The sequence below is a fragment of the Euphorbia lathyris genome, chromosome 1, assembly GCF_963576675.1.
Source record: "Euphorbia lathyris chromosome 1, ddEupLath1.1, whole genome shotgun sequence".
NCBI classification, from domain to species: Eukaryota; Viridiplantae; Streptophyta; class Magnoliopsida; order Malpighiales; family Euphorbiaceae; genus Euphorbia; species Euphorbia lathyris.
Window position 1 is genome coordinate 76,561,136 of NC_088910.1, and position 11,075 is coordinate 76,572,210.

Genomic DNA, 11,075 nt, shown 5'->3' on the forward strand with positions numbered 1-11,075 from the left:
TTTGTACCATCTTATCTTTGTTTTTCGTTGTTATTTATTAATATATTTACATTTTAAAGTTTACTTTTCTATGTTTTCGTGATTAGCGTGTGTTTGTACCATTTTTAACGTTTAATATTCGTACAGCAATAAGGTTCACGCGGAGCGTACCTTTGGGCAAGCCCCGCGTGAACCAGTCTCTGAGTTAATAAACGACTGGAATCATGGTTCACGCGGAGCGCGCCCATTGGCACGCCCCGCGTGTCTGAGTCTCTGCTAGGAAAACTGTAATAAAAGGCATGTCACGCGGAGCGTACTCACCAGTACGCCTCGCGTAGAAAAATACCTGCAGGGTCTTTGTTTACATACAATAATCCTTTTATTTTATGTTTTTATTTTTGTTTTGTCTTAATTTGCGACGTTTTTGGAATTATCGTCGTTTTAGTCACGCGGAGGGCCGTGCAACCCCGCACTAGTAGTTTGTTTTGCACTAACAAAAACAAAAACAAAAATAAACAAAATAAGTAAACTAATTTATTGGTTCAAAAATTTTCCCGACATATCACCTCCCTCGGGGCGTACCCTGGTCTAGGGATGCACTCGAGCCGAACCGAGACCGAACATGGACAGGCTCGGCTCGGCTCGAGAAGTGGTGAGATCGGGCTCGGCTCGAGCTCGAAGCTCGCCGAGCCTGAAATTTTGGAGCTCGGCTCGAGCTCGATTTAGGTTCGGCTCAAGCTCGAAGCTCGACAAGCGGCTTGTTTGAATTTTTTTATATAAAAAACAGTTTTAAATATCCTTAATTATACTTAATTAATATTTTATTATCTAAAATCAACCTTCTAATTAACCAACAAATTTAAACTTCAAAAAAAAAAAAAATATTATAAAATTCAAACCAAACTATACAGTTCAATTGGAAACCAACCAAACATCCGGCCCAAATTAAACTGGTTTCTAAAACCACCCTATAGAATTCAAATAATCCATAGGCCATCACATCATAAGCAGCATGAGGTTGAGTATTTGTATGCCCAATCACTTGCTTATTTATACTCTATTTTCTCCCACTTTTCACTTTAAGTTTCCGATATGGGATGTATGTCATTCCGCTGTGTTTGCTTATTTACTTTCTATCCATTATCTCACATTGAAATATTACTCACAAGAAAAATGATAGGCTTATAAAAAAGATTTCTTTGCATACAGTTTTTCCATTCCTTTTTTTATTATTTTAACTACTACAAAGCAATTGTTTTTCTTATTATCTACCCTTAACTTTTTATTATTCTGTTAAAAAAATAAAATTGTTACTATTCTACCTTTGAATATCATATATTATAAACAACACCAATTATTTTTTATCATCATTAAGTAACCTTGATTATTTTTTATCATTATTTGTTACATTATAAGTTAAATACTAATATATATATATATATAGTAATTAAAAAATCAATCGAGCCTGTTCACGAGCTTTCGAGCCGAACCTAAGGAACCTCGGCTTGGATCATGAATATCTCGAGCCGATCCCGAACTCGAACCGAGCTCTATCGAGTCGAGCTTTAACCGAGCTTTGACCGAACCGAACTCGAACAGTTTGCGAACCACCCTCGCTCGTTTGCACCCCTACCTTGGTCTACGCGGAGCGTGGATGAGTCAACTCCTCTGAAATCAGTCCACGCATAAGAGAAAGCTTCAACGGGATGGGTAAATGATAGATACGCGGGGCGTCCTCCTATCCACGCGGGGCGTGCCATGGGAAACCTGCATTGCAAATGTGAATTCTTACTTGTAACTTATGTATTTACGATTTTGCCCCCGAACTTGATGCGCATAAATAAGAGTGATTAGCACTCATTTCATTCATTCAGATTTTATGTAACCAAACTCTACCACCTTGAGAGCTTGATCACTTATTCCGTCACTCCGTCGAAGTTTCGTTCCATCCTCTTCCACCAAACTCGAGAGTTCCACCTCCAAGACCTAAGAGACAGCCTTGAGTCCGGTTAGCTAGTTCCAAGGGCCGATTCTTTCCTTTCTACTTGCTAATTAGCTTATACTCTTCCTATGTACTAGGCTTGGTTGTATTCCACATTTACGCGTTCCATATTTATAATATATGATTTACAATTTCAGTTTCTCTATACGTGTTGATATTTATTACTTGTTTTGATATTCGTAATTGATTATTGTGTAGGGGGACACGATTACCGATGCCCTTTCGGGTTATCTTTGGGGAACCATATAGGTGCTGCCTTACCGGAAGTGACGCACCAGAAACCGTAGGAATTGACAAGCCACGGAACTTACGGGTCCTAGTTTCTGATCCCCATCATTAGACACGCCTTTAGGAGGAATCACGTAGTCTAAGCACTTTACGGATCGGTCGGTTTACACGTAGTCATCTTTGCAAGAGTAAATCATCAATCGTATATATTCGGAGTCTTTGTTTATTATATTTATAACTTATCACCACCCGTATCACTTCTTTAGAGTTTCGGTTATATAAATCTGTCTCACCGTAGTTTAGGAATAGTTTGTAGTCGTCACCCAAACCAACCTAAAGTATTCACCGCTTAGATAACGAATAGAACCGAGTAGTTATAAATCCCGCGGATTCGATACCCGGTCTTAACCGGATTATTACTTGATACGACGGGGTACACTTGTCCCTAAGTAGTAGCGTCTAGTAGAGTTTGAAAGCATACACACGTAACATCTTACTTATATCATCCATCACCATGTATCTACACCCTTCTAGATGACTTACATCAACTGTAGAAGACAGTTATGAGTTTAGGAGCGGGATGTGCTACGTGTCATCTATTGAACATGCGTCCGGATATCAGGGCTTGATATCCCTTAAGCCCACTAGGTATGTGATGTCACGTCCGTGTCTAAATTTCTAGAATTTATACCTTGATAGTAATATATATTAGAATTATTAGGCGTGTGAGTAAGTCATAACTTTGAGCTAGAGATATAGAGAATTGTCTATATAGGTGCTGCTGGAAAATCAAATTCGTATCTAAATCTTATGATGCATTTTTCGACCAGATAGAGGCTGAATTTGTCATGGAGTCCTAAATGAAAGTTCTTTATTATTATCTTACGTTTCCAGGGGTTTTTGAATCGCCTTAATCGGACTCCGTATGAAAAGGTTATGCTGAAAACGGCATATATTGGTCATTTTAGCGTTAAACCAGAATTTGGTTTTTGCTTTGATTTTTCTCCTTATTTGAGAGACATTGCTATTGGTTTACATGATAAGTTAGTCTTCTTAGGACTATAGGAGATTGAGGAAATGATAAAGTGATAAATTGAAGATAATAGATATGAGATTGAGGAAGATAAAATATGGAGGTTTTATTTAATGGGTTTGAAAGTTGATTAATGACTGAGAGATTATAATATGAATTTAGTGTATTATAGAATCTTAAGTTGAATAAATGATATCTGAATTCAAAGTGCAGATCTATTGTTGAATTTTATCGGGTTGAGGTTTAGAATTATTGAGAGTTATATAAATGATGTTTAGAGAGATACCGATGTTAGTGATCAATGGGAAGTAAAGTGAGAGAATATATTTGGAGTTCATGATTTGATGATTAAATATGAAAAGTTGGTAAGCTTAAATAGTGTTTGAGAAAATAATTAAGATATGAATGTTGAGGACAAATTTTACTGATCTTAAGCACAGTTTGAGGTAGGAAATTCAGAGCTATTGTGTTTGAGGATATTGCTTGGAGATTTCAAAAACTTTCACATTGCGATTTAAGTAAAGCGTATTTGTTATCCATCTAGTTTGATGAGAAACTTAAATTTATTTGAAGTTATTAATAGGATGTAGGATGATGGGTATAAGAATGATCTATATTGATTTTTCTTATCGTAAGGATTTGATTATATTATAAATTTAAGTTTTGAGTATATTTTATAAGGTTTTGATTAAATCCCTTTATAAACGTATATATGTAGCGATGTTAAGTAAAGTTGGTTTTTATAGCTGATAGTTTCTTACTGAGATTTTTATCTCACGTTTTTAAATGTTTTTAGGTCAGGATATAGAGAAGGTTACCGACCGTTTAGGCGAGGTTTGGAAGTTGGCTGCTTATTGTGAGAATTATGGTTAGAACTTTGGTATTTCAATTGTAATATATTGAAGTTGGTAAATATATATTGAGGTCCTTGGTAAATATTATGATCTTTTTATTTCACGCCCGATGCCGATTGAGGTCGTTTAGGGTCGGGTGTGACATGTGATTTACGGGATCGGACGTGATTGTGGTAACGAGTGGATGTTTGACTGGGTCTTTTGAGACTTCTCGAGCTAAGGTCTCCAATATGAAGTCGTATTTACCAGTTTTGTTTGTGGTGGGCCCACATGTTCTCTTTTTATTGGTGTTGGTTCGGGTTTCGTAAGCGCCACGTGATGAGTTTATATTCATCTAATATCATCAAAAAATATTTTTTAAATGCTAGAATCTTTCGCCGAATCATTCATTTAGAAATAAAAAATCATGAATCATATAAAATTAATTTGAAAATTAGTTTTCCTGGCACACTCGTAGAACACTGACAAATCAAGGTTCAAATTAGTATTTTTTTTTTCTTCAGAAATATCATTAATAGCAATATAATTAGAAATAACCAATTAAAAATGTATGAAACTGCTTGAGTTTATCGAAAAACTTGTTTGGAATGTCTGATATAACATCAAATAATTATCAAACTAGTTGGTTGAAAATTTTCATTAAATGAAGATAAAAGTGGTCTTATTGTTAAGAGTAAATTATAAAAATTTGGTAAGTTAAAACGAAAAAATGTTGGGGGGTAAAATTTCACTTTAGAAAAGAAAAAAAAAGAACACATTAGTTTTTCGTCACACGCGCCAAAGTAAAACGATATCGTTTATGTATCATTTCTGAAACTAAACAAATCTGCAAAATTGATAGCGTAGTACGGTTACCTGATTTCTTTTATTTATTATTATCATTATTAAAAAATAAATAATTTGGGGTGTACAGGGTAACAGAAGAGAGAAAGAAGCTGTTTTTTTAAAAAAAATAAAATAATATAAAAGAAAAGAAAGAAGCTGTACACAATTACCCATCACAAGGCATCTTTTTCAGCATTGCGGTTCTGCCACGGCTCGTTTCCAAACCTACTAGACCCTGACCCTGACCCGATCCAAAATCCTCCTCTTTTATTATAATTATATAATAATATAAAAAAAAGAAATACTTATCATTATTGTGGCCTTGTTTGCTTCTTTTATCTTTATCTTTTTCATTTTCACTCTCTCCTCTCTGTTTCTTTTGTTCGTTCCTCCATTAACCAACCCTTCCTCCTCTTTCCATCTATCCATCAGTCACTAATCAATAAAATTCTCTGTTGTGTTGATGTTGCCCTAACTTCACCATAACATGAAGAGAGATCATCAACAAACCTGCCTTGCCGGCGCCGCCTCCACCCCCACCACCAAGGGAGAACCCTCTTCCTCTTCCTCTTCCTCTTCCTTGCCCAAACCAAAATTGTGGGAAGATGACTCAGATGCTGGAGGTATGGATGAATTGCTCGCTGTTCTTGGTTACAAGGTTCGTTCTTCAGATATGGCCGATGTTGCTCACAAGTTTGAACAGCTTGAAATGGTTATGGGTACTGCTCATCAAGATGGGATTTCTCTTCTTTCTGATACCGTTCATTATAACCCCTCCGATCTTTCTGGTTGGGTTCAGAGTATGTTATCCGAGCTTAATCCACAACCTCCTCTTCATCTTCTTTCAAATCAACAACAGGATTCTGTTTTTACTTCTTCTGTAATTACTTTCTCAAACCCTTCCCAATCCCGAATTTTCAACGATGATTCTGAATACGATCTCCGAGCCATTCCCGGAGTGGCTGCTTACCCTCCAGAGTTATCAGACACGGAAAATACCAGGAAGAGAATCAAAACTTCAGCTGCATCTGATTCCAATTCGGATTCTGTATTAGCTTCTTCATCTTCTACCTCATCCAAGTCAACGATTACAGTTTCAACTGAGGCGTCGCGCCCGGTGGTCTTAGTGGATTCACAAGAGACCGGTGTCCGTCTAGTCCATACGCTCTTAGCTTGCGCAGAAGCAATTCAACAAGACAATCTCAAACTGGCTGAGGCACTTGTCAAACACATAGGATTACTTGCTGCATCTCAAGCAAGTTCTATGAGGAAAGTGGCTACTTACTTCGCCGAAGCTTTAGCTCGTCGAATTTACAAAATCTACCCTCAGGAATGTCTGGATCCTTCCTACTCTGATACTTTAGAGATGCATTTCTACGAAACTTGTCCTTATCTTAAATTCGCCCATTTCACTGCTAATCAAGCCATTCTTGAAGCTTTTGGTACTGCAAATCGCGTCCATGTCATCGATTTCGGTCTCAAACAGGGGATGCAATGGCCGGCTCTTATGCAAGCTCTTGCTTTGCGTCCTGGTGGTCCTCCGGCTTTCCGGTTAACCGGTATTGGCCCTCCGCAGCCTAATAACACCGATACTCTGCAACAGGTAGGATGGAAGCTAGCTCAGTTAGCCGAAACCATTGGTGTCGAATTCGAATTTCGGGGCTTCGTAGCAAATAGTTTAGCAGATCTTCAACCAGATATACTTGATCTCCGCCCTCCGGAGGTGGAGACGGTGGCTGTCAATTCTGTTTTCGAGCTCCACAGGCTCCTCGCTCGACCTGGTGGAATGGATAAGGTTCTTTCCTCCATCAAGGCCATGAAGCCTAAGATCGTCACCGTTGTTGAGCAAGAAGCTAACCACAACGGTCCGGTTTTTGTTGACCGGTTCACTGAGGCTTTGCATTACTACTCGAGTTTGTTTGACTCGTTAGAAGGATCCGGGTTAGCTGCGCCGAGTCAGGATCTGGTGATGTCGGAGTTGTATTTAGGAAGGCAGATATGCAACGTTGTGGCTTGCGAAGGGAGTGACCGAGTAGAGCGGCATGAAACGTTGGGTCATTGGCGAACTCGGTTTGAATCAGCTGGGTTCAATCCAGCTCATCTGGGTTCAAACGCGTTTAAACAAGCTAGTATGTTATTAGCTCTATTTGCTGGTGGAGATGGGTATAAGGTGGAGGAGAATAATGGGAGTCTCATGCTTGGGTGGCATGATAGACCGCTTATTGCTACCTCAGCATGGCAACTCGGTGGTCTGTAATGAGTCAACTCAACTCGGTCTCTGGGTTGAAGGCTTGTGAGTCGGTGAAGATGAAGAATTCTGTTTGTGGGCCATTGGGTAAAGAATTGAATCTGAGACTTGTTATTGAGAGGAGAGGAGAGGAGAGGAGAGGAGTAAGAATATGGATGGGCACGAGAGGGTAAAAAGTAAAAAGGCAATTCCAAGTGTGAAATTTCTTTATGTAGTCTTTTCAATTTTTAAGTACTACTCTACTCTTGTTTTTGTTTTCTTTTTTCTTGTTCTATTTTTTTCAACTTGTTGTAATTCTAGTTTCTTTTGGTATTTTTTCTTTTAAATTATTTTTCTTCTGTCAATCATTTGTATCTATATATTAACTTTTAAAAATAAGTTGGAACTCTCTTAGAAGAAAAAATAAATTTGGAACTAACGTATATTCTCTTTTCCTAGGAAGTATTTTCTTCTTCCTATATATATATATAATTTTGAGTTTGTTCAAATCAAATTTAAGTATCAAAATTTATAAATTTAACGATTGAGTTCATACTTAAAAATAGATTTGATCTAAATTGGTTTAAAAAATATTGGTTAAAGATATTTTTTTATTGAAAAATAATTTTTTTAAGTGTTTAGTTACATCGGAAAATGAATCTAAATTGGTTTAAGAAATATTGGTTAAAGATATTTTTTTATTGAAAAATATTTTTTTTAAGTGTTTAGTTACATCTGAAAATGAATAAAAGTGATGGATGATTATTGTTTTAAAAACAAATGCAGTAAAGTTTTTAAGTTTTAAAAAGTTCCGGGAAAATGTTTCTTTTAAAAAAAAACTAAAATATTTTATTCACTTTCTTATATATTTTTTCTGTTAATTAATTTAAATTTTTTTATTAATTTATTTTTGTAAGTAAATAAATACCTAAAAATATAAAAAATATTTTTCTACCTTATAGTTTTTTGGGTAAATAATTTATTAGTCCTCTAATTTTTACCTAACATATTGTCTAGTCCCTCTATTTTGAAAAACACATTTTAAAGTTTCTATTTTTTGTCAATATTAACTTTGTGGTCCTTTTATCTATTCTTTTAGATTTTTAACCGAACATATTTTAGCTTTTAGGAGAACAACAGTACAATGCAAGTTGACCATGGTACTCTATTATTTTATATATATCTGTTTATGTTAAAATATAACGATTATAAGTCTAAAAACATTAGAAAAAAGGACCAAATGGTTAATATTGGTAAAATTTAAGGACTTTATAACGTGTTTTTCAAAATAAAAGGACCCAACAGTGTGTTAGTTAAAAAGTAGGGGACTAATAAATTATTTAGCCTAGTTTTGTTTTTTTTTTTTTTTTTTTTTTTTTGAGAAAGAAGGAAACTTAGTTTTGAGGCATTTATTTATATCATTTTTTTAAAAAAGAATAAAATATTCATATCATTCTATTTGTTTATTCTTCCAGCCTGCAAATGCAATTATTGGAGTTTTTTTTTCTAGATAGGTATCATATGCTACGTCACCTTAGCTCAAAGAAAACTAAGTAAACTTAGACTTCTAAATAATGAAAATACTTACTTCTAAATTAAAATACTCATCCTTACAATTTTATACTGACGGAAATCACATTCCGTTGTAATTAGCCTCTCAAACAATCTCCTAGCAGAAATAGTATGGATATTTGCGACAAAGAGATTATTCCATCACTATTGTGTTTTGTGGCGAAATAACAATTTTATAAAATTAAGTGATGTTTCGTCAAAAACTCAATATTTCTAAAGCAACCCGTAAGTAGGGGTCTGATCTCTCTTTCTAGTTGCTTACTCATCCTTTTACTCTACTAACTTGGGCGTTAGAGTGTTCCGAGGGACCGATCCCAGTACAAGAAGAGCGCTCGACAGGAAGGCAGCCCAAGAAACCCATATCTCCATTTGTTGGTATGGTGAGCGTGGATCGAACACGCGACCTTCACATCATGTCGTTTACAAAGTTAATTTGTCTTTTGAATTATGAGTGATCCTCAGCCAAGTCCCACTCCTATCAAGGAGATGCTCGCTTCAGCAGTCGGAGAGTCCAGCTTCGGACCCGAAGAAAACCCTCTGAGCCCTATCAACTTGCCCCAAAATCTCTCCCCTTGCTCACAGAGGTCGAATTCGGCAAAGAGGCGGTAGGCAGTTCCGCACAACTCATCACCGTTATCATAAATTTTCAGGAAACTCAAGCGGGTGCAAACTGCTGTGCAAAAATGAAGATCATCAGACAGCAACGAGCATTACAAAAGGATAACACTAAGATTTGGGACTTCCTTACAGCACAAGCAACCTCGCAACGGTAGACCATGGTGCCAACTCCCTTCATATTGATGGAACCAACCTCAACACTCCTATAGAAACGCGCTCCGTGATCCTTAGTGCAGCGACACCATTAGCCGAGGCATATCTCCTATGATGATTTGCATCCTGATATCTTATTGTACTCTGCAGCATCCAAAGCACAGTGAATCATATTGATAGCCGATACATTATTTTGAAGCTTTTTTAAGTCATCCTTTGACCATTTTTCTTTAGTCTTGAGAGTTTTCACTCCGTCAATTGTCTTATATGGTACATTGATAGCTCCCATTTATATAGTGTTTTTAGGATCGTTTTATATAACTTTCGTTATGTTTCCATTTAATTCTAGTATCGTTTTGTTGGGTTTTAGTTAAAATTAGAAATTTCCTTTATTTTTGGCATTTTTGGTCTTTTCAGGGATTTTCAGGGACCTTTCGTGCATTTCCGAACCAGACCAAAGCCCATTGGGGAATTACCGGACTTTTCAGGGACCATCGAAGCACTTTTGGGATTCGTCAGGGACCATTATAGCATCTTTCGGAAGCCCAGGGACTCAAAAGGATAAAAACTGGAGTTTAATCCCCCAAATGGGACCTGTCTCGGCGAGACACATGCTGTCTCGTCGAGACAGGCCTTGTCTCGACGAGACGAGGAGGGGGAGGCGCACCAGCGCATTCCCCTTTGCTGAAATTCGTGAATTTGGACTCTGGCCCCACTAAAATACTTTGTAAATGCCTATTTCACCCTCGGAGACATTAGGGTTTCTCCCTAACTCTAAATAGGGAGCTAATCTTCATTATTCGGGGAGACAAGAGCCGTCATAATGTAGATTTATATTTAGCTTTTAGTTTAGCTTTTCCAGCTTTCTAGATTAGGTTTATTTTCAGTTTTTATTTCTTTTCAGAACAATTGATGGGAGAAGCGCTTGATCTTCCACTTTTGTAATTGGAATCGACAAACAGGTTCTAGATTTCTTCTCTTTTACCCTTTTATCTTTTACTTTTATAATCTATTGAAGCTCTTTTCCATTATTCCTACTGTCCTGTTGCTATGATTGGTTTATCTATGAACTGATCCCCATCCAATTTGGAATGGGGATGAAATTGATTGTATGAATATGTATGATTAGGGATCTAGGGCCTTTGATTGATCAGTTTATGCATGCTTAATGCCTAGAAATTGTCAGGAATAGGATTATTGCTAGAATGAGACTCGATGACGATCAACTAGCCTGCTTTATGTATATATTGTGCCTAATGCCTATAAACCTGGCAAAGATAGGATTATAGATAGATAAGAACCTGACCATGAAATTATCTATGCTGAACTTGTGTAAATCTGACCTCGCTAGAGACCACTAGGAGTGCGGCTTCGTGGCTGGGCTACGGATTTAGCCTTAGTTGCCAAAGAACCTAATGCTTTGCATGACCTAGGGTATATGCCTAATCAAGCCGTCACCCGAATGCATGTGAATAGGTTAGATGAATCTTGATCACATTTGTCTTTCTTATTGGGGCAATTAGCGTCAATCACTGGTAAAACATAAATCTGAGCTCCCTAAACCCATACATAGGATTTAATCAA

At 36.8% G+C, this 11,075-nt stretch overlaps 1 protein-coding gene across 1 annotated transcript; it reads left to right on the forward strand.

The window, feature by feature from the left end:
- Positions 1-5,232: 5,232 nt before the first annotated feature.
- LOC136202556 (DELLA protein GAI-like) lies at positions 5,233-7,428 on the forward strand. Its single transcript, XM_065993254.1, has one exon. It carries the CDS (start codon positions 5,409-5,411, stop codon positions 7,176-7,178), a length of 1,770 nt encoding a protein of 589 aa, XP_065849326.1. The 5' UTR covers positions 5,233-5,408; the 3' UTR covers positions 7,179-7,428.
- Positions 7,429-11,075: the final 3,647 nt, after the last annotated feature.

What these genes read in the sequence shown, in the direction of transcription:
- LOC136202556 (XM_065993254.1), top strand. Translation starts at nt 5,409, where the DNA reads ATGAAGAGAGATCATCAACAAACCTGCCTTGCCGGCGCCGCCTCCACC.